At 36.0% G+C, this 24665-nt stretch overlaps 1 protein-coding gene across 1 annotated transcript in view; it reads right to left on the bottom strand.

Annotated features, from left to right (window-relative positions):
- The window catches only part of SLC6A11 (solute carrier family 6 member 11), a 90094-nt gene that overhangs the window by 41815 nt on the left and 23614 nt on the right, over positions 1-24665 (bottom strand). The window contains exons 6-7 of the mRNA XM_019620012.3: positions 20931-21063; positions 3144-3278 (exon numbers count right to left, since the gene is read on the bottom strand). Coding sequence (XP_019475557.2) covers positions 3144-3278; positions 20931-21063 — 268 coding nt within the window. The remainder of the gene's footprint in view (positions 1-3143; positions 3279-20930; positions 21064-24665) is intronic.

Here is a 24665-nt window from a genome sequence, read left to right as displayed (position 1 = left end):
TTTTGTTGTTGTTGTTGTTTGGGTTTTTCTTTTTTGTTGTTGTTGTTGCTGTTGTTTTATTTGTATATGAATGTTTTAAATAAATTAGTAAATCAGCCAGATACAGCATACAAGCACACAGTAAACAAGGAGATTCTATTCTCACTTCCCTCCACACTTTAGGGATCCACAGCTACAGCAGGAATTAAATTTAACATAATTTTAGACTGTGACCCAGCAAATTGTTTTGTCTGCCAGTCCCTAACCAAGAATTTAAAATCTCTTCAGCATACAAATATTAGGAAAATCAGAATATTTCTTTTGTGTGAGTTAGAGTTCAGGAAGGACCCCATGTTTAATCTATAAACAGCAGCTATGTCTTCCAGATTGGAGGTAAAAGAGCATGTTTCAAGCCAGTTTGAACATGGCTGCTATAGAGACCTTAGTGCTGACGAAGTAAAGCATCACTGAAGCTTGAATATGTTACTCTACTATTATCATGAAAAGTGATCAGTACGAGCTCTGCAGATACTCAGGACAGAACATGGAATTTCCAGGCCATGAGGGCCCAGTCTGCTGAAAATGAGATAGTTTTCAAATGCTGTGTTCTCTAAGAGAAACTGAAAAGACAGATGAATAGCTGCTTAGAAAGCTATAACAAACCATGGAATGCAAATTACACAGAAACAAAAGATTCAAGAACTTCAGACTAAAGCAAGCTTTGAAGAAAAACTCAATCCACAGTAAACATAGCTGGCACTGTGGTTCATATACTGGTCTCCTAATACAGACACACAGTCTTCTTGGAACATCATTTAAACAGACCTATAAGCAAAGAGAAAAACAAGTCTGCTGGTACACATGCATTATGCTTTGATACTGTGGAGTAGATCCAAACAAACAAGGAATGAAGATGAAAACTGAAAACACAAATATTACGGTTAGTTCAGCTGTCTCCTAATTCCTCCTTGACAAAAACTTCTAGAATGAATTCAGAAGTGGCTCATGGAATGTTCTGGGACATTTTTTTCTTCTTTTTTTTTTTTTCTTTTTTTGGATGCAAAAGAATTATGGTTTTGAATATTACTGTGTTCTGCTTTGCAAGAAAATGTTAAAAACATATGTTCTAGTTTTACAATTGTGATGCCAAGCTTCCTTGTTATCTTGAGAAGTGCCAAGGACACTACCCATAATCCAGAAATCTTTCTTCTGCCAGAGATGATTCATCTAAACAAAGCTCAACTTCAATAAAATACACTTTTTTCAAATAAAAATAATGCTTTAAAACCATTTCACCACCTGTGCTACAATTAAGCCATCTACATTATTGCTAATAAACTCTGTTGTGAACTATGGAGCCTATCCTATTTCATCTTCTTTCCCACAAAAAGAGATGAATCTTTTAAATACTGAGGTTTGCTAAGCCTGGAAGTTTATTAGATAAAATCACACTGAAACAGAGGAAAAAAATATTGGCTTGTTAAACCAAAACATTAAGCCTGCTTTAAAGACACTGTAGTATCAGCTAAGCCGTATGTGTTGGACCAACTGATGGATGCACATGTGGCCTTGTGCTTCTCAGACTCCTTGGGTAATACTGTGTGCTTTGAAAAGTGTCATGGCAACAATGTACTTCTTTACAAATGGAAGCAGTATAGTAAATAGGCATATAAAAACCCCCTTGTAAACTGACAATAATGTTGTTTAAGCTTACATGCCCTCCTTCAATGACAAACAGCAGCAAGGGTGTGGGTTGCATGTGGAAAATCCAAGGAGGCAAAATCCTGTTAAAAGGCCTCTTGTGTGCCAATGGACAAATGAAAGAAGCAAAACCCAAGTAGCAGGTCTACCTCCTGCTCACATGAGGTCACAGACATCACAGGTGGAAGAACACGTACAAGAAACGAGTACTTGTCACTTTGTGCTAAGACTGTGGGTAACTTTAGTTGTCAGAACCACGTAACAAAGTGAAACACTAGTTAAAGCTGAACATAATAAATGCATGCCATCCATGTTCTCAGATAAGCATATTACAGACATTTCACGTTTCTGCTGAAATGAGTTAAGACATACAGAGTCTGTATGACATACAGTTCACTTGAAATGGGGCTGGCTTGGTGAATTTATCACGGTATGTGTCTGCTAAGTATTGCAAACAAATGATTGGAAGTACATCAAGGAATTCTGCTTTTTTTTTTTTTCCCTCCCTCTCACTGGGCTAATTTCTCAGGTGCACCGAGGATACCTTTATTCAAGGCTAAGACTAGATGTTAGGAAGCCATAGCACATCACTGGGTTCCTAACTCCATTTCCACAACTGTTCTTTTACCTCTCATCTACACAGGCACAGAACTGTTGCTGCTTTTAGGCTGAATGGCATTTCTACAAGATTAAATTTTCATTGGAAATTTCTGTATTTTAAAGTACTTTTTTTCCCCTAGTATTTTCTGTTTGGTTAATCTTTGAGGGAAAAAGAAAAAATCACCTCTTTTACTAAGTAGTATCAATGTCTAATATCTTTTGCAACACCAAACTAGGTAAGTAAAACACTGTTTACAATCTATTATAGAGCTTGTAGCATTTTCCCTCTTTGATATCACAGAAATAATACATTATTAATTATTTTATTGTAGTAATCCATCATTTAAAAAAAAAAAATCAAGCCAGTATTTTCATGTTCAACTCTGCTCTGGAAATACCTGAAAAAAGTTAATGCTTCGACTGTCTTGCTGGAGCTTTATCTCTTCATGGTATATAGAGACGACTTCTTCAATGGCAATAATGATCTGAATGACCAATTTCTATAATACTCTTGACTGAGATTTAGCTTTGGAATGAGCACAGAAAGGTAGAGCTCTCACATGGCTAATTTACAGTCACATTTGTTTCTGATGAAACCAATAGCAACACTTTGCCTCTCAGTGGCAGAATGTACAACAACAACAGTATGTCTGAAAATTGTGATTTATCAGCCAAGGTAACTCTCTACTAAAAGAGTAATGCAATCCAACAAATGTAAGCAGTGATAGCTTTAAATCTCCATCCACAACCCCAAATCTCCACCAATAAACATCTACCCAGGAATTGCCTGCATTCAGATTTTAATATCAATAAACTTCTGCAGTTCCCAGGCAAAGAAGTAAATGTATGGATCGTGGTCCTACCTGTGGGTCAGACAGTCGGGAAATGTCAGGATACAAATAGAATTTTATCCCTTCGGAAGCACCTGGCAACGTTACTCCTCGAATCAGAAGAATCATCAGCATGATGTAGGGGAATGTGGCTGTTACGTATACAACCTAGGAGAAACAAGCAAACATTAGGAAATCATTTTCTTCCAAGCGCAATAAAGTGCATCATCTATTTTTCAACTAGATTTTAAAAAACCTAAATTGTTTCTGGAAGAAAAGGGGCTTTTGATGTCTTTGGTCACACAGATGAATTTTGTCCTTTAACCATATTCCCTTTTAAATAATTTACAACTTGCAGGAAAAATCAATATTTTTTATAAAAACTGTTTAGTTTCTAAATCTATTATTCTTGGTTAGTGACAGTTGGCTGTATTTTATATTGTGGTGTATACATACACTATACAACTACTATTCCAAACACTGGTAGAGGGACACTGATTCATAATCACAAGTAATTCATTGAGTTATCTTATATGGAGTATATAACAACACATACAATGAACTCTCAGCCACCTAATAATTACTAAACTGAAATGTCATATGACTGCCTTGCTTGCAAGTCCATGCTTGAGGAATGAACATTTCATAAACATACATAGATACTACATATATCCTCCTGAGATCTGCTGTGTTACCCTTATCAAGTGAGGCTTTCTAAGGAAGTGCTGAAACCTAGTAATTTTTATTTTTACTTATATTGTCAGATTTTTTTCAGAAATCAGTGTTCTTTAGTAGATGGGGAACAACTGAACATTTCTGGAAACCTGTGTGAAGTCATATTTTCCAAAGAAAAAAATGAGCAGAATTTCTCTAATTATACAGTCACATAGCTGAGAGCCAAATATAGCCACTCAAATCTGGAGTTGGATTAAATGATTGATTCCACATCACTACAAATATATTTCCTCTAAGAAGTATTGTATCTTAAACTTAATTCCCTGTAACTATTTCTACCTGCACAAAGCAGATCCAATACACCCTACCGTGAGATGATGCTTTAACGTATCTGACTTGCACAAATCAAAGTAAATTAAACTGCAAGAATAGGAAACAACATTTGGTAAAAAGATATGACTTGTATAGCCCTCAAAAACAGACATTTTAAATTCAGAATTTCATTAACTGTTTCATGCCTATGTTAATGAAAAAATTACATCAGACAACCCATGATAGGACAAACACATTTTCATGACAAAGAAATGGAATTTTGATTTTCAAGCCAAATTGAGTACATAATCCCAAATATGAAATCATGTCATGTGTGCTTCATGTGGTACACTCAGAAAAGAAGATGTTGAAACCACGGAGCAGATCTTTGAATGTGTCCATCTGCCCAAGTCATACTTAGACACCTCATTCTTCCTGGCCTTAATAGGAACTAATTCCTATATATCTTTCAGGTCCCCTATCCCTGTTGAAAATACAAATCATTATTTTCCCAGGAAATCAAACCAACCATTATAAACCTATAAAGTGCATAATTCTGAATTGATTCGTTCATAGATCAACACAATGCAAAATGGGAAGATTTATCCCAGTACTTTCTTCTACTATTATTGACTTAGTGAAAATGCAAATGAATATGACTGAGTTCAAATAGAGATTGTCTCAAAGAGACTGTCCTCCGTAGCAAGGCTCAAAATGCAAATGGAACATGGGTTAATGAGAAGAAACATGAATGAACGTGGTCCTGATCTGAGTCCTGTATTGAATGGAGAGAGTGGGGATCCCCTTTCTTTCTGGCTACAATAGTGAAAAAGGATAATAAATAGGGAGAAAAATTGGTTCAGTATTTCTGGCAATAAATGCTAAATAGTCAAAACAGTAAACGAGATACCAAGGAAGTACACGTGGGAAAGATACAGCCTTCCTGAGCTAACTGCTGGTCAATCGCTGGTGTTAGTGCACACGGAGATAAGTAGGCTGCTAGCTTCTGTGCTACTGCAACAGGTACGTACTGTGTGCTGACAGGGGAGGGATGGCCACTACTTGTAGCTAGTGTTTGAGTATCCCTATGTGTTGATGTATTTCATTCCATTGTGTCCAGTGTATCATTTGTCACTGTGCTTGTTTTATTATGCTTCCCAAGAGCTCATGAAATTAAGGAGGATGAGGCATTTTAGAAATCAAATGTCATTATTATTATTATCATCATCACATCTGTAGGCATTAAAAGTTTCCTAAATCATTTTCTTTTCTTTCAACACATCAAACATCTCTGAATATAAATGTGAACACAACTGTTTCTAATTACACCACATCCTGTTTTAATTGACTTTAATTGCTTGGTATGATAATTTGCATTCCAATGCTCAAAATGCTTTTTTTAAACTTGTCAGAGCCATGCCAGTGTTAAAGGAGTTGGAAACCAAATAAAAATGTCTGGCATGGTGTTTCTTGCACTTAGTTCTCCTACTGCAATATAATAGGGAAATCTACAAAGATGTTTATACATATCACTATGTAGAAAGACACCATGAGCTTTGGCTGCCATGAACTTTAAGTATCAAAACACTGGAACTTCAAGTAGCAGAAATTTAAGAGACTTAGATGTTTATGTAACATAAGATAGGTAGGTTATAATTACACAATGAAAACTGAACTAGCTACCAGTTTGTGTCTTTTCATACCAAAACACCTAGATCTGGTACAAGGGTACAGATCAGGCTATAAGGACTGTTGAACTACCCATCCTAAATTAAAAGGTGCTTTTCAGAACCTTGCTTCTGGGCAAGACCAATCCCAGATAATCAAGTGAAAGAGCAAACGTAGAAGAAATCTCTGATAGATCTATGAGAATAAGGAAGAAGCCCCGCAGGCAATGAATTGAGCCACACAGTCTCAGAAGTCTAAAAGCCTAAACAGAATAAAAGTATTTAGTATCACTTGATGTTTTAGAACATTATTTCCCTTGAATTCCTCTATTTTTCTTCAGGAGATAAGCAAAAGTAGCAACATCATCAATTTGCCCTAAATCAGAAGAGTTATATTGAGAAAAAGACGTGAATCCGTGCTTTGCCCATCCTTAACTTTCATTTAGAGATTTTGACCATTGGCTAGTGATTTAACTTATTTATTTAGTGGACACAGTGACCACTGAGAACTCGATTGACACCACCAACTTCTTTTGTCAGGAAGAGACTGCTAAAGTTTTCAGGTATCAGTAATAGTATACAAAGTAGAAAAAGATGAAATTATATATCCAGTGCAGTCCATTTGTGCAGAGAAACAACTTGGGAACCAAAAATTTCACTGCCTGAGTGATGTGACAGAGGAAAAGAATAGTTCTTATCCTGCTTTACAGTACAGATGTTAGTAAAATTGTACAAGGAATTATTTTATCACAGTCTGTGTCTTTGTACAATGTGTTATCAATATAGGCTCATATTCCCGTAAAAAAAAAAAAGGAAGAGTCTACATGCCACAGTTTACGCAGCCATCTTGTTCCACTAATAATTTTTCAGTTTTTCAAATTCTAACCTCTTATATGTTAAGAGCAGATAATGTTATGATTTTCTTTTACAACCATACACAGGAATTTTTCCTTTCATCGTCTGAAAGTCTTCTGCTGATATGACACCATACCATCTATGAACATACAAATCACAACAGAAGAGAGATGAGATTTTTCAATGCTAATTGGATTTACAAGAAGAACAGTACAAAGGAATGACAGCTGATTCACAAGTTTTTCAAAACTATGTCAAAAGGGAAAAACACATTTTCTAGATCTACCAGTATTTTTAAGCTAAAATTTCATATGCAGAAAAGAAACGAAACTAAAAAGCCAACAAAATACCAGATAAGTAGATTTGTAAGAGGTATGAGTGGGGTAGAAGATCTAGCAAAACTGATGATTGCTCTATTTTCTGTTTTTTAGATTTACATAGTATCATTTGCTGTTTTTCTTGTTTGTTAACCCATAGAGACAAAATTGCACCAGAATAATCCTCTTAATCACCCTTAGACCAGTTTATTGTTCACAAGACACAGAATTTTTTGCAAGCTACTCATTATTAATGTGTGACAACAGTTCCACTTGGTATAGAAAGTAGTTAAAAATCAACAGGTAAGAAATTTTAGTAGGATTTCAGAGCTAAGAAATAAGCATCAGGGGAAAAAAACACTGGGAATGCATGGCGCACTAGAAAATTAGGTGGCAAAAGAGTAACTTCATAAAGGTATAAAAGAATCTTATTAAATGCACAGCGATTACAGGAAGAGAATATTAATCATGAAATACTAACACCAGAAATACATAATTTTAATTTCAGATCACACCAAGTTCAATGGCTGAGGGACAGAAAAGTCTCCATTTAGCATAGCTGTGCAAGTCCTTATTTTTATCCGTGCGGTAATTAAGGCAATGAATAAATAAATACATGTCAGAGTCAAGTCGATACAGTTCTCTTTAGAATTAAATGAAAATTCCAAAATACATTTCATATCAATACAAAAAAATCTATTCCATTCCATTTTGTCTGTGTTCTTTTTAATGAATGGATGGAAGATCCATCTTGACTGAATACCTTTAACAAACAAAAGTTAATATTCCTAAGATTCATTTAAAAATTAAACATGGGTGAAGATACTTTTCCCCTGTATTTGTTTCCAGTATGAATTATTATTTAAATTGGGTCTGATTTTATGATCTTTGCAGTATTTCCCAAATTCCATTTCAACATTTTCTGTGCCTGACGTACTGCCTAATTCTACTGAGAAATTCAGGAGGAGGGTAGGATGGCAGAAGTTTTGACTAAGTGGAATCTTAGTGCTCTACCAATCCAGGATTACAAAGAACATAAGAAAGTAATGAAAAAGTACCAAAGACAGACAATAACAACGAACTGCAGCAGTTTCTTCTGGAGTGAACCATAAACATAGATGAATTGCTATTTCTCTACATAAGTATTACTTAAACAACATCAATTTTCTAAATTTATTATTTGAAATTCTTTCTCAAGTTATTACCAGCCGGTTTTGTTTCCAAATCTCCCCAGACTATTGTGATCAAGATCTGTCTTTTCTTCTGAAATTGTTTTTCAAGATTGTTGGCTATTTTGATGTGGCCTACAGATCTTACATTAAATTTTAAAAATGTATTGCCTAGGGCAAATGCAAAGCTCTACTTCCATTTATTTGTGTAAGATTTATTACTTTAGCCAATAAAACTACCCGAAAACATTCATTTCTTAGGTTACCAAGAGAAACTAAACTTAAATAGTAACAAATATAGTCTCAGTGATTTCAAGACAAGTATCCTACATTTTATCCTGTTTAAAGAGCATTTTATCACAACCATAAATGAGACAGCATAGAACTTGAGCAGCAAATAAAACACACGTGTACTGAAACTATGCATATCTAGAATAATGTTTTTTATTATTATTTTTGCTAGCAACCTAGTGCACAAAGAGAAAGACCTGTTCTATTCCAGTCTTTCTCACAATAATACAGGAAGCACTTCAAACATTTTCACTAAGCTCATCACTCCAAGCAAAAGTGTTTATGTTCCCATCAAGTAGTGAATTTGCAGAGACGCAAATATCTCAAAATCAAAGACTGCTATTTAATCAAGTAAAAGTCAACTTTAAAAATCAGTCAGGAAGAATTTTAAATATGAATTAGGACTAATTAATCAACTGAGGATTTTTTTCCCCTACAATTTGTAAAGGTCTTCAAAAAGTTTAAGCTTTTATAAACCAAAGCTATTCCTTTTCAGAACCTTCCAGGCTTTTCAGACTTCTTGTTTTCTACTATATATAGCAAGCCAGATACTGATATTAGTTATAAACAGGCAGAGAAACCTGAAATTTTCTTAAATAACTTTCAATATGGGCTGAGTTTCCGACAATTCTGATATAAGACAATTCAGTTTCTACAAAACGAATGTACAGAATTGTCCCTTACTAGGCACCTGAATTTCCAGTTTACTGAGTTTAGACATGACAGAAATGAGGTACAAATAAGACACTAAATGTACTTCATTTCTTAGCTAATTTAGACATGCCTGTCCAGATCTCACTGAAGGCTCTATCCAGTAGCTTCTGATATATTCTGAAAATGTTTAACCTATGAAGCAGGTAAAAATGCAAGGGTCAGAATAGGACAGGAGAAGAGGTGATTTTCCTGCTTGTAGGATAAAACAGAGCTCATCATTTATTACTGAAAAAGTTGTGTTTGTTTAGCCACAGGACGATACAATTTCATCACCATGGTGACTGCCGAGAGATATATTCATCATAAAACATTCGTAATACTATGTGTTTATTGAGTATAATAATTATTAATAGCTATATATAATCATAGAATCATAAAGACTGGAAAGACCACTAGTCCAGTCTAACCATAAGCTCATCATAATCATCCCACTAAATCTTTTCACTGAATGTGACATCTACCATTTTCTTGAAAACCGCCAGGGATGGGGACTGCACCAACTCCCTGGGCAGCCTGTTCCAATAACATAATAGCTTTACCACTTAAACTATCCTCCACGTCCCACATTCTCCACATTTCCATTCCCTATGGCTACTACTTTTATTACAGTGCAGTTATATATATTTTACCTCAAGGCTTACTGCACTTAACTTTCCTACTACTGCAGACTCTAAATCTAGCCCTTAAATCACCTCATGTCCCACTTGTAGAATGCTGATCTGACACAGTGTGCTGCAAATTAATTCTGCTTTTGAGCTGAACTTCACAGTATGAGAAGTAGATTTGATGCGATGCATCAGAAAAGGAGAGGAATCACACAGTAAAGATATTGGCCTGGACTTAAAATTATGATTCTGCTCCAGTTTTATCTTTCTACCTCAGGCACATCTCCCTGTCTTCACTTTATACCTGGAGTTCATCAGAGATCTCCAACTGCCCATTATGGAAATCAGATGTAAGGACAAGCTCTTTGGGGAATACAGGCATCTTACTGTGTTCATCCAAGACTTGTAACAATGTGATTCTAACCTCAGTAAGGCACTTCAGGAACAAGTGACATACAAATTAATTAAATACTGACATCAATTGGTGTTAGTTATCACAGATAGAACCATGTACCTTTTCTACCCACAAAAAATAAGAAAAATAAGGGAAATAAGAAAAATCTTTTTTTGCAGAATTCTTGGTGTCATGCTGTCGACACACATGACATGACACAATCAAGCTTATACAGGCTGATTTGAGTTTCTTTATTTTCTTTTTTTTTTTTTTTTCTTTCTATTTTCTTATTTTTGAAAGGCAAATTGAATAGCAGGTGCACTGCAGCCAACTCTTTTCTCTGGAATGTGTTTTAGTAGCCAATATAGCACCAGCAACTGCTGAAGCTGCCTTTGTTGCTCATGTAGAAATTTATTTCAGTAAGTTTTCTGAAGAAAGAGTTTGGATTCAATCCATGACACTGAGATGGTATACAGAATTACGTTTTGTAAATCTCTCAAGTGATGCCTGGTAAACAGAACTATTACTACAAAGACACCTTTACATCATAGATAAACTGACTCTACAACCTAGAGAGTGCATTCTCACTGGGAGGAATTTGATACAGTACTAATCTTCATGTATAGTGCCATGGGTGTGGTTACCTACATGCTGCCTTGTAAATTGCTCATGAGCCAATTCTGATGCTTTACAGACTCCCACTACCCGAGAAAAAACCACCCATGTATCAGCAAACACTGGAGTACACAGAAACAACTGTCTGACTTATGTTATGCATTGTTAGCTGATTTCTTCTGGTAGGGAATAAAAGAACTCATAAGAAGGGCAGGTCTATAAATAGAAAAACATGAAGAAATCTTACGAGTGCATAGTAACTTCAAGGAGAGAATAAGCCATTATGTGTTACCTCCAGCCAATCAATAAATTTCTCCTATAGAGATATCTCTATGCTAATCCACGTCATTATGCTTCACCTTTAATTTTTCAGAAAATTCTGTGAATTATCACTAAAATGACCACAGGCAGCCTTCCTCCTTTCCTTTCTATCCTTGCTTTTTTTCTATACATTAACTTGACAGGACAGGTGATTTTCTCTGCCCAAAAATTTCACACACACACGTGCCCCGAGCTGTCCTTCAGTGCACTGAAATCCACTCTTCACTTAGGCTGTGGACCAGGGCTCAGATCCAGAATAACAGAAGACTGATATGAAAACGGGCCTGCAGTGTTAAGGTTCACCTAGCAAGGAATGAAATCATGTAGATGCAATTCTGATTTATGTTTACTACTTGATACTTTTCTCAGCTGCTAGAGAAAAGCTTGAGAAAACCACTCTGAAAGGCACAAAAATCTCCTTTACTAACAAATCTGAGGTGTCCTTAAATGCTCAGTGCACAGGAGAGTGAAAAAAAAAATCTCAGTAGCTGTTTTAAAACCTCACACAGAGGAGGCGGATAGCAGGAACTCAGCATGCATCTCATGAATGTTCTACTTTCTCTCTTTGAATACAGAGATCAGTCTTGGACAGAGTGTCAAAGCCTTGCAGTGAAGGGCTATTCTCTGCTATTACTTTAGGCTAAAACAAAAGACACTTCAGGAGATATAATCATTGCTGCCCAGTTCCTTTTCCTGGGCTCCTCACAATGGGCCCCAGTCCTTTCTTTCTTTTTTTTTTTTTTTTTCTTCATCCATACATCTTTCCCTTTTATCTTCTCCTTCTGTCCTTTTACTCTTTCTTTCTGCCTCACTGAATCCATTAAGGTTTTTATATAGCCTGCTATTGAGAAATAAATTTTCTTTGAGACTACTGACTGAGCCTTAACTGCTGGCAAGCAAGGCTTAACTCCTTGAGGGAGGGCAGAAATAAAACTGTAAAAGGTATGAGACTGTCTATCTCTGAGTTTCGGGTCTCAAACCACACCAAATTCCTTCCCATGTCTTGCTAACCTTCTAATTCAAGCAGTTTCAAAGAGCACTTTGGTTTGGAAGGGACCCTGTATGTCACCAGGTTCCGATTTCCCTTTCAGATACATGGACACCTTCTGTTAGGTTAGGTGCTCCAAAGCCCTATCCATCCTGATTTTCTGGGCAACCTGCCCCAGCACAACACCACCCTCATAGCAAAGAATCTAAATGTAAATCTATACTCAGTTTAAGCCATTACTCCCTGTTCTAGCACTTTCTAATAGAGAGTCCTCCTTCAGCTTTCATATACACCCCTACCTATTTCACTCATGCGTCTTGACACATTGAGTTGCATCTCTGCCCATATCTCCTACCAGATCAACGTACCCTTTTAAACTATTTTCCTTGTTACTATTTGCCTTGTTTTACTTCCATATGTCTGTCCTTTTTATACAACTGTAAATTAGAAGGCACTATGACATCAGCAAAGCTGCACTACCATGAAACATCTAAGTTTCATGCATTACGACAGACAAAAAGAAAAGCAGTATTCACACCTTCCAATACTAAACACTATGATAAAATATTTCAGACAAAGCTAGACACAAAATGGGTTCACTGTAGTTTATTCCAGAACCAGAATTACATGAAAGACAAAACATTTGTCCCTCTGGGATAATCAACTACCCTTAGGCAGGTCAACAATGTGAGAGAAGCAAAGGAGCTACAGGGACAAAGAAGAGACCTTCCTGAGAAAAGGTGAAGATCATCAATCCAAACCAAATGAGGCATGCACAGAAAATGGAGGAGACGGGAGGAAAACTATAAAAAGGGAAGTAACATCAGAAAGTACAGCATTCGGTAGTGAAAGATGACACTATACTCAGTCAAGCAGAGTCGGACAGCTTAACAGCTTGTTGTGGTTGACAGATTAAACCATTCACACAATGTTTTTTCCTCAACAGGAAAATTAACAATAATACATAACCAATGTTTAAGTGAAGTTCTCACCTTATCTTTTTCTAGCAATGCATACTGAGAAGCTTGATTTGTTAGAGTAAACTTTCAAAAGCCCAAGTGTCAACTTCAGATTAAACTATTCAGGCCTATTAGAACTGCAGCCTGGGACAGAAGGTCTACAAGACTCCCACAGAGTGCAAACACAGGATCCTCCATTTTTTATTAAAACTTACTTAATTGCAGATGTTAATTGTATAGTAGCACAATTCATTGGCCATCTTATTAACTTGCTCTAAATGATCATCCAGTTTATGATGATCCATCAATTTTTACAGATTAATGTTAATATCAGAACTACCCACAAAACCATCTTGCTTTTTTTGTTAATAGGTTTATGCCAAGACACTCCAGGCATGGCATGGCTGGAGACACTCATACATGGCTTTTTTCTCCCGTCTCTGGTCCTTTAATACATAAAGTTTAGAATCTATTGAATATCTTGTCAATTTACCCTTAAATGGCCACATACTCTGGTCATCTCAGCAGATGAGATGAATTGATAGAAATAATTAAAGAGTCAGAAACAGAAAAGCATAGGAAAGGACAAGAGCCATGCTGTCAAAACATGAATTTCACAAAGTTCAGCTTAATACCCTCAAACACTTAAAGATTTATATGTAAATAAAACACTGAAACCAGGAACAATCAGTCTACGTGGAATCCAACCAAATTTGCCAAACATATCATTTAGAGTAAGACAGGCTTCTATCAGAACATTAAGCAGACAAAAAAAAACCACCTAGCTTTACAGGTTAATATACTATATTATACACAGAAAACAAATAACAGCATAGGAATGAAATAAATTATGCCATCGCTTACATATATTCAACCCAACACACTGCATATTTGTGGTAGGTTAAACAGTACTGCCGTTCCCTTAGAAAAACCAAGTTTTTAGCTTTGCTGAAGCATTTATAGCTTTTCCAAAGATATCATAATAGAAAACAAAATACTTAAATGAATAATGGAAGTAACCAGTTAAAAAAAATAAATAAAAAAAAAATCAGAATGCCTCATACTTTAATATGTGATAACTACGGAGAAAGTTTTCAAAGTCATAGAATCCTTACACTACAGTTTGAAGGGATCTTTAAAGGCCATCCCTGCAATGAATGGGGACACCAAAGCCAGATCAGGTTGCCCAGAGCCTGACCCAGCCTCGCCTTGAAAGTCTCCACAGATGGGGCATCCGCCACATCTTTAAGCAACCTGTTCCGGTGCCTCCCCACCCTCACTGTAAAATATTTTTTTCCTTATGTCTAACCTAAATCTACCCTTTTTGAACTTGAAGCCATTTCCCCTTGTTCTATCACCACAGACCCTGCTGTAGAGTCTGTCTCCCTTTTTTTTGTAGCTCTCCTTTAAATATTGAAAGGCTACTATCAGGTCACCTTCTCTTATCCAGGCTGAACAGCCCCAGCTCTCTCAGCCTGTCCCCAGAGGAGAGGTGTTCCATCACTTGGATCATTTTTGTGGCCCTCCTCTGGATGCACTCCAACATGTCCATGTCTCTCCTTTGCTGAGGACTCCACATCTGGATGCAGTACTCCAGGTGAGGTCTGACAGCGAGTAGTGGAGGGGCGGGATCACCTCCCTGACCTGCTGACCACACTGCTTTTGATGCAGCCCAGGGTACGGTTGGCTTTCTGGGCTGTGAGGGCACACTGCTGGCTCATGTCCAGGCTCATGTCCGGCTTCCCATCCTGCAGGTCTTTTTCAGCAACACTGCACTGAATCCTTTCATCCCCAAGGCTGTATCGGCAGTGAGGATTGCCTTGACCTAGGTGCAAGATCTTGCATTTCGATTTGTTGATTCTCATGAGGTTCACCTGGGCCTGTTTAGGTCCCTCTGAATGGCATCCCATTCCTCTGATGTGTCAACTGCACCCTACATCTTGGTGTCATCTGCAAACTCACTGCACTCGACCCCAGTGTTGATGTCACTCATGAAGATACTAAAGTGTACTGGCCACAGCATCAAGCCCTGGGGGACACCACTCATCACTGATCTCCAACCCAGACATTGAGTCATTGACCACCACTCTCTGGACTCGATCCTGCATCCAGTTCTTTGTCCATCGACCAGTCTACCTATCATATCCATATCTTACCAATTTGGAGAGAAGGATGTTGTGGGGCACTGTGTCAAAGGCCTTACTGAAGTTGAGATAGAGGACATCAGGGGCTCTTCCCTTTTCCATTGATGCAGTGAGTCCATATTTATTAATTTAAAATGATTGCAAATTATTTTCTTAACCAAACAATATCCTTTTTAAAGATGTAATGGATAGTGTGAGGCTACTGAATGAAAAATCGGGAGAAAAGAAAGAAAAGCTTTAGGAGGAGACACCATGTAATCACTATGCTATTCTTCCAAGCTTTGACTCTCAGTACAATTTAAATCAAGCATCTTATACAACTCATGTATATGTAGAGAGGGCATCTATATGAATGCCTATTCTGACTATTGTTTATACATGTGAGCACAACAATACCTTTTAGCAACAATTTCTATGCTATGAGAATGGAGTACCCACAGAGCTGAAGTGGTTAGCAAGTTAGAACCATAAAAATGTTTTCTGACATGCTTTCAAGACAAAGCTTGATAAGGTGTACAAGACATTTAAAAGTTGATTATGATCTAAAAACAAAAAGAAACAACAATAACAATGAGAACAAGTTTTAGAGGGATACCCACAGCTTTTTACAGGACAAAACATAGGAGCTCTGTGTTTAGGAGCTCTGAGTCTACTCCTCAATTGTTTTGTAGGCACTCAGTAACTGTGAAAGAATTGATCCCTCCTGAATGTCCTGGTGCTAAGTCAGTACAATATCTCAAATCTTATATTTCTGAATCAGGTTCTTTTGTGTTTTTTTTTTTTTTTAGCTTCTCCTTATATTTTAGCTTTGAAGTGTAAGTGGAGAAACCGCGTAAGGTCAACAACTAAAATTAGGGTGGTGCTGAAATTCAGGGAACTCAACACAAAATTTAGGAAGGGATAAAACATTGAGAGATCAAAGTCAGAAAAAATACTGATCACTGATTATTAGGCCATCTCTGTGATGCATACGTTAGTTAAAAAATAAAAAATAAAGAGGCACTTACGGGATTTCTTTTTTCCAAACGATCCTAAAGCTCTATCACATCCTAAAGATCTACCTATCCTAAAGCTCACCAGGAGTCAGATGGAAGTAAAAAAAACAAAAAACAAAAAACAAACAAACAAACAAAAAGCCACAGAACTCTCTGTTTGGTTTTGTCTATAATAAAAGAAGATTCTTCGTAGTACTAATGAGAACTCATTTGTGATGATTCAAAAACTACACAAGTCTTGGTCTCAGCAATCATTACAAGCAGTATGATACTCTAATATCAAAATCCTGCTGATACACAATATTCTAACACTTCCTTTAAATGCTTACTGCATGTTGAGTCAATTGAAACAATGAAATCTGGCTTACAGCATTATAGTAGGCTATTTTATTTTTTATCTCTTTACTAAATGATATTTCCCTGGCCAATAGAAATTTTCCTTCACCTATTCTCTTTATTTTTTTTTCCCAAATCAGTATTACCCAAATGATAGCAGCCATATACCGGGAGAAATAACCACACTTATTGGTCTAATTTATGGGAAGATTTCAGAGCACAAATTGAACTCTAAATTTTATTATAGTTTACTAATATAATAAGGAATAGAAGTCCATTAGTTGTTTGCTTTTTGTTACGGTTTTGTAACTAAACCATAATTTAATAATGCATTCTATTAGCATACTAATTGTAGTAGACCCTATATAAAAATAATCAAGAAGGATTTGTAAGCAAAAAAGGAAATGGTGGAGCACAAGTTCTTATGTTAATATTACCTGGTACATTACAAATGTTTGCAAAACATGACTTTTGGCAATCTATAATATCTATAGTATCCTTTGACAGACCTACTGAAATATGCAGCAGAGTTTGCCTTATTCATTCATTAGGCCCAAGTCTTTGCAATGAGACAGAGAGCATCTTTACATTATTTTCTTGGAAACGTAAATGATATTGCACATGAACAATATGGATTAGTATAGAAATCTTTCTTGAAACAAGGAGTCGCTACGAGGTCATAGGAGTGATCTCTATCTGAAAAAATGTCTATACTGCCATTAGAAAAAGAAAAAAAATTAGAAAAAAATAGAAAAATATCTAATAGTCAGAAAGGACTCTCAGAAGAACTGATTAGGAAGTTCTGATGTCCCTTTCTCAAAGTTTAAAGCTCAAGGACAGTTAGTCAAATTAATAAACAGACAATTAGGATCCAGAAAAGAACTGGTATCCTTTTCATTGCTACATGAAGATTTCACAGATGTTATCTGAATATCAAAAAGTAGCAAGACTCGGCTACTATGTAAGCTGTACACATCATAGAAATATTCAGAATTGCCATAGTTATTAATCATAAGTGTTTTTCAAAGATGAAGTACTAAATTAAGAGCTAATGATTAGAGTCTAGGATGATACCTAATGTGTTCAGAAAATTAATCTTTATCAGTCTCCTACATAGTTCTTACCTCAACTTTGGGAGCATTTTTGGGCAAGATTGTTATATGTTATCAATCTCAATAAGTTATAATATATGAAAAACATTCTGTTGGCATATTTAGCTGTCAGAACTACCTGACATTGTTTTAATATTAGACATTAATTGGAATGAAAAACTAAAAGGTTTTGCAAGAAAGTGATGAGTTTCAAGAACTCTAAGTGGAAAAGGGTGAAACACCTCATTAACAGTGCCACAGGAACTTCATTTAGAGTTAAGCTTTACGTTAGATTTAATACATTTGTTAATTTAAAATATTAAGCATTCAATTCATAATCTGAGATGAATTCTGTATTAGTGCTGCTCAGAGAATGATGGTTTGATTTACTGACAACTTTTATTGTTTGGATTTTTTTTTCCTGCCAGCATGCGTTAGGATGCAGAGAAAAAGAGGAAAGGAATAAACTGACCTCTTGAATATTTCACAGAGCATAGCTATCTGAAAACGTTACATCTCTTTTCACCTTTATCTTTCTCCTCCTTCATTTTCTGTCTTTTCCTCTTCCTCTTTCTCTCCTGCTATTCTGGCCCACAGATGCCAGTCTTTGACAAAGTCTCCAAAAGTAATAAAATTTCAAGGCATTTTCTGCTTTGAATAAATTTCATGTTATTTCATTGAAAATAATCAATCCAGCTGATGTGTATAGGAAATTTAACAGCCTAGCATTAAAAAAAATAATAATATTACAATAAAAATCTAGAGGAAAATCTTAAGTGCTTCCTGGAAATAAACACACAATGAAATTCAATCTAGCACAAAAGATTAGAGATAGACGAACTTAATTAGGAACTTTTAAAACACCATTATATCAGACACAGAAACTGAGACCAGAAAATTGCTCTGCCATCTCTATTTTTGAGCATTTTGATCCTTTGTAACACCCACAACATTTGACTACTGTGCTTAGAAAGTCTAAGGAGGCAGTAAGACGGCACAGATTTGCAGGGACCTTCTCAGTGATAAGAGGCAAGAATATTAAATTTCTGAAATCTGAAAAATGTATTAACATCAGGATAAAAAATGTATTGCTGAAACCAATTGTAGTATCACACATGGATCTACTAAAAGGCTTTCTTACTAATTACAGGAACAGAAATGAAATAAGAAAGAACCACTGGTGGCTATGAAATAGCCACAGTGCAACAGTAGTAGATCCTCTGACAGACTGCTGAAGATCACAGTGTGGTCCTCTTTAGTGTGAGAACCAGTTGGCTTCCTCGTGATTTTGGAGATAAAAGAGCAGCTTGTGGCAAAACAATCTCAGTACTATAAATATATAATGAATCTACTTCATGCAGGACCCCCCTGAGACCAATAAAGCTGAAGACTGAGCACCAATTTCACTTTCTTTGCATTTCTTTTGCAAGACAGCTAAGTTAATTCTGGTTAGTTGAAATCAGAAATAATATCATTCTATTTCAAGTGGGCAAGACATGTTTCTATCTCAGGTTATTTCACTTAACCTCATCAGGAAGGTGGTTATCAAAATGAAACTGAAGCAAAATAAATATATTACATTTCCTATTGAGATAAGAGTTTAGTTAAGCTGTCAGGAAAAAAATCTAACAGTTTCACTTGCATCATTTTCAAACGCAAGACCTTTTTCTGGCCAAGTGGTATAAGCTGCAGGAATCTTATGCAATACGTACACGGTGAATAATAAAAATCCAAATGTAAACTGCATAAATGCTAAAACAAAGTACATCCCTTCTGAGACCACTAGAGACTCCCCCTATTAGCAGATCATTTCTGCCGATGCTATTTTTCTTGATACTGTACACAGTTTTGCACAGCCCTGTATTCACACACATATGTGCATTCAAAATACATGCTTTTCCTTCACCTCTGGGACAAAATTATTCTATGCTAGAATAGATATCCATCTTTAGACATCCTTTCTGATGGGAAAAAAAAAAAAAAGGCTTTTCTCAACTTCATTTCTCAACTGCCTGTTATAGCTCTAAACCACTCTCGTACCTCCCTGGAGTACATACTTCAAAGACATACGTGTATTTACCTTGCCATTCCTCCATCTCACTTTTTTGCCTCTCTGTATTTTTGTCTTTTTTTTTCCCCCCTCCTTCCTCTAAACTATTCTTACTTATATGGATCTCTAGACAGGGCCTCTCAGCTTCTTTCAAGCAGTGACCTGATAAAAGTAGGGCTGTCTAAATCCATCTGTGTAAATTACTTAGGTGAAAAATGCAGTGCCAGGTTGACTGACACAGTTGGTAGATAGAAACAGAATTCAGCAAATAATTACAGCCATAATTTTGAGAGGAAGAAGAATGAGTGTGCTCATGAAGGCTAGAAAAAGTAATTTCTACATTTTCCAAATAATAATAGAAAGAAAAACAACACACTATATTTCAAATATTTCATTTATAAATGCAGCCTACTGAAACAGAAACAAACAAACAAAAATTAACCACAATTACAAACTAAGCATGTAGTAAACAACCAAAAATTAGATAAACAAAATGTTTCAGCAATCCAGCAATTTTTTTCTTTTATTATTTGGTTTCCACATGAGAAACCATTGGGTTTTCTTAGGTTCCTTCCAGAACAATTACTCTTTTCCTCTCTCTGCTTACTCAACTAATCACATATTCTACTCAGATCTATGTCTGCTACTACACTGAGGTGACCCCTCCATTGTCCCAGGACTTCCTTAGGCTGTGAAGTTGTATTGCTCTGTTAGGTTTCCAATATAGAATGGCTGGATTTTTGTTTTTTATTTTTGCCTAATACATCTATCTTCATCTCTCTAAGTTTTTATTTTTTAATGTTTTTTTCCTGTTTTTGTTGATCAATTTTGTTTTCCTCAGCATTATTATCGTTTCCTTGTATTTCTGAATGCTCTGCTTGTTGGTGTCATTTGTATCACTGAGAGTTTCAACCCTCTTCAATTTAGGACTAAATTCATATTTTAATACCATGTGTACAGAAATCAAGACAACTCTCGCTGATCTCAGGGTTCAATGGCTGGCTGCAAAGGGAGCCTAACTTAACAGAACAACTATAGGGAAAACAACAACAACAACAACAAACCAGCCTCGCATAACAGAATTCAGGGAACAAAACCAAGAGGAAAAAAACCAATGCAAAAAAAAAAAAAAAAAAAAAAAAGACTAATTCTTAATTACTCAGTTTTAGTAGTTTATATACTGTATAAATGCAGCTACTCAGAGAAATGTAAAACGCACTTAAAATTCTACCATTACAATGTAAGGAAAGGTAAATAATAACACACAGGTTTGGGGCACAAGAGTGTAATACTTCAGTTGATGCATAGTATTTCAACCCTACCTTCCCAGTTGACTTTGTTCCTTTCCAAATGCAAAAATAGCAGATAGTCCAAGCAGCGAGGAGGCACAGTGCAAGTTCCCAGCGAAGATTCCCAATATGTTCAATGCCATCAGATATGGCCAGCACCCTGCGTCTACCAAGGGGGAAAGAAAAATAAAAAAATTTAAACAATACTGAAACAAAATAGTACTGCATACAAAACATTGATCTAAAACCAAATCATATTCAACCAGGAAGACTTCTGGTTACTGACTAGAAAGAATGGACCACGGCAGGCATAAAGATACAAAAGGAGAAAAAAGGGAATATTGCCAGTGAGTTTAAAATCAGGTTAAAAATAAACAAGTGTGTGACTCTCACAGGTCAGTTAAAAAAAAATAAAAAAGATTTTTAAATAGATTCAGCATAGAAAGATTTGTACAAAAGAAAAGTCAAAGAAAGAAAAACAAAACTTCAACCTCTCTGAATCATCAGTGGGTGATATAGATCCAAAACAAAACGCTCTGATAATGTTTGTTGCTCTGCTTTGTTGTTTCTGTTTTAGTTTTATTGTTTTTCCAATAAGAAATATTTGAGTTGAAACCTTTATTTTTGCCTTGTAACACCTATTTTCATAAATGCCCTTTTCTAAATTGAAGTATGATTTTACAACTTTTATATTTAAAGTCAAACTTCATAACATCTTTCAGGTGGATCTTATTTAGGAAACAAGAGGAAAGTTTCAATGTTTTTTAAAATTGCCTTTTTTTTGGGGGGGGGGAAAGCAATCAACAAAAATATATACTGCATTTACTATTTTAAAACATCGTATTTAAAATACTAGAGAAGGCCACTCAGATCTAAAAATTTAACTTCCTATTTTAGGAACATTCCTCACATCCCCGTAGCCAAATGATTTACTAAATTAGTAAACAACACAGAGAGGGGTTTATTTTGTTGTTTTCATAAAACAAGAGTGAACAGAAATAAAAGTCACTTGATAGTATTCAGACAGGAAACCTGTAGGACCAAGCTTCAGAAATCTGATGTAGCATTTTCGTCATGAGAACAACGCCTCATGAGGAGAATTAATCTCTTATCTAGGGGATTCACATTCCTTTCATGCTCTTTGATTTTTGCTTTAGATAAGCACACAGTTTAAGGAAAATGTAAATTCTTTACTAGCCTGTAAATAAAACACAGGTACTTCAGATTCTGTTGCATAAAGAGTTAAAAGTAAAAGTAAAAACTTACTCCTATAAACTTCATTGATTTTCATGAACTCCCTTGAGTTTTTTCAATTGCTCTTTAACCTAAAAGAAACCCTAATCAACTTAAATGAAGCAATTAGTCATTTGCTAATTTTACATTCTGAATAATTAATTTCAGCCGTTCAGGCCTTCTATGGCCTTTAATCACGTCTCAGCTGGGTCTGGTCACTGCTCATTTCATCTGTGTTTCCATAACTATTCTGGCAGTGTTATATGCTGTGTATACGTGGACAAACTCATACACAATTTTCCAGCATTCAGCCTTACACAAATTACAGTGATCCAAAATTCCCTTGAAATCTTTATTAGGTGTTGCTTACACAACCCTCAGAGACTTGAGCATTGCACTAACCTCCTTGTCCAGGACACTGTGAATGACAACTAATTAACCCAAGTTTACAAGTACTCTGATATCGTTAATATAGCTAAAAACAAAGTATCATTTCTTGTCATCATCCGTAATAGATGATTTGGGATACAATTCTGAGAGATAATTACTGTATGTACATAAAATTAATGTGCTACGCAGATAGTTTAATTACAGAAAAATATATTGAGGTTACCATGTTGAGGATTAAATTAAAAACAAGTCCAACTTACAATTAACCATAGGATCTTAACTTTTCCTTTTGTATTTGACTCAGGCATTGGCTGAGGAGATCTATTCACAGAGTAAGACATATGGTGGTGTAATTCAAAGCCATGCCTAAAATAAATATAAGCAACTCCTTTTCCCAGGCAGCAGGGCAGACAGTTGAGGCTTTTGGCTCACAGTCCATACCTTGTGGCTACACAGCTTTCAGAAAGAATGTGACTCCAGCAAGCCAATGGGCAGAGTCAATTTTATATGCACACATACAGCCTACCTATTTTCTCTTGCAAAATTTCTTCATAAGGCAGCAAAATTAAGATTCTGCAGCACCCTTCTATCTGTTGCTGTTATTTCTTCTATGCTCTCTTAAAAAAACAGGTTGCATCGCATCATCTTACGTGCTCTCTCTTACAAGGTCTTGGAAAAACACTTCCCATGCATCAGCAGCAATGATGATGCTCACCATGAAGACTGTTGCATTTCCTAATTACAGACAAAAAATATGCTAGGTGTTGCAGACAGCTGGAGAGGAATCTGATCTGGTTCTACTCTTGGAGATTTACACATACACATACACATCTATACGGACAATTAACTGCATCACACCAGTCACTAATTCCAATGAATACCAACTGCGCAGTCGCACTGAAACATTCCATGCTCATGTCCTGCCTACAGCTCTGCAAAGGGCTACATGCACTACTCAACTTCCAGACCAATGAATGTCTCAAGTGAGAAATCTCCAAAATAGCAATTATAGTGAAATATATAGATGATACACTGACATAGTCAGGGCTCAAAGTTTGCAGAATAATATTAGACATGCCATAATCCACATCCAGTTTTCAAAGGCAACTTTGTCTTAAGAACACAATTCTCAGTAAAGATTTGAGAAACTTTGAAAGCAACTAGTTTCTGGAAGTGTCCACGGAATGTCCATGCTCAGTCTTGTTTGAATGCTCTATGAGAAGTGTCACATAGCAGGGACGCATACCTTTCCCATCCAGAAACCTTGGTGGGATGCTTTCGTAAGTGGCAGATTAATGGCCTCCAAACAATTAGCCCTGCTTGTCACACTTAAAAAAAGACACATTGTGCCAAACAATTTCAACTGCTAGCACTGTAATGAGTATTTTTAAAGTGCTACAAATTGTTTCATGCTTTCTTTGTTTAAGGAAAACAAAGGTTTAAAGTTTCCCATAGAAAATGAACAGCAACAAGTCAGAAACACCTAATTAAGTTATAACATACAATGTTATATTGTGCCACATATATCCAAGAGAAAGCCTTTCTCAGAGGCAATAGGTGATTTCCTGAGGATGCATGATGCAGCTCTCCCTCATGTCAGGACCTTAGCTCTCCTTCTGAAACTGGCTGAAATAGCAGCAGCAGAGATTAGGCATTGAAAGGAAAAGTCATTCAGAACATGAAATTCTGCCCTCATCTCAGTCTGACTGTGCACACCCTCATATACATCTTTTCATTTTTCAACTTAAATTAATAAAAAGGAGGGAGCATTTTAAAAAATACATGACCCTCTGCTGCAACTAAGTGAAGCTGATGTATTCAGGGATTGGAAGATGACAACTGATTGTAGCTTCTCACTCCTCAGCAGTCCAACTTCTATCTAAAAGCTGCTGTGACCTTGAATGAATTACCTAGACAGCAGAAAGAAGTAGCATAGCTTTCACTATGTCGTCATCTTAACACTGCAAGACCTCCTATGTTAACTTATCTTCCTCATCTCCTCATCTTTTTGTGGGAAGAAAGATAAAGAGCAAGAACAGTGAAATAATGTAGAAAGTAATATTGTTTATTTTAGAGTAACAAACATTTGAAAAAGTTCTATGTTAAGATACCCAGGAACAGTCACCATCTGTGAACATTGCACCA

The sequence above is a fragment of the Meleagris gallopavo genome, chromosome 14, assembly GCF_905368555.1.
Source record: "Meleagris gallopavo chromosome 14, MGAL_WU_HG_1.1, whole genome shotgun sequence".
In the NCBI taxonomy this organism is placed as follows: Eukaryota; Metazoa; Chordata; class Aves; order Galliformes; family Phasianidae; genus Meleagris; species Meleagris gallopavo.
Note: the sequence above shows the minus strand (reverse complement) of the source record. Positions and strands in the feature narration are given on the sequence as shown.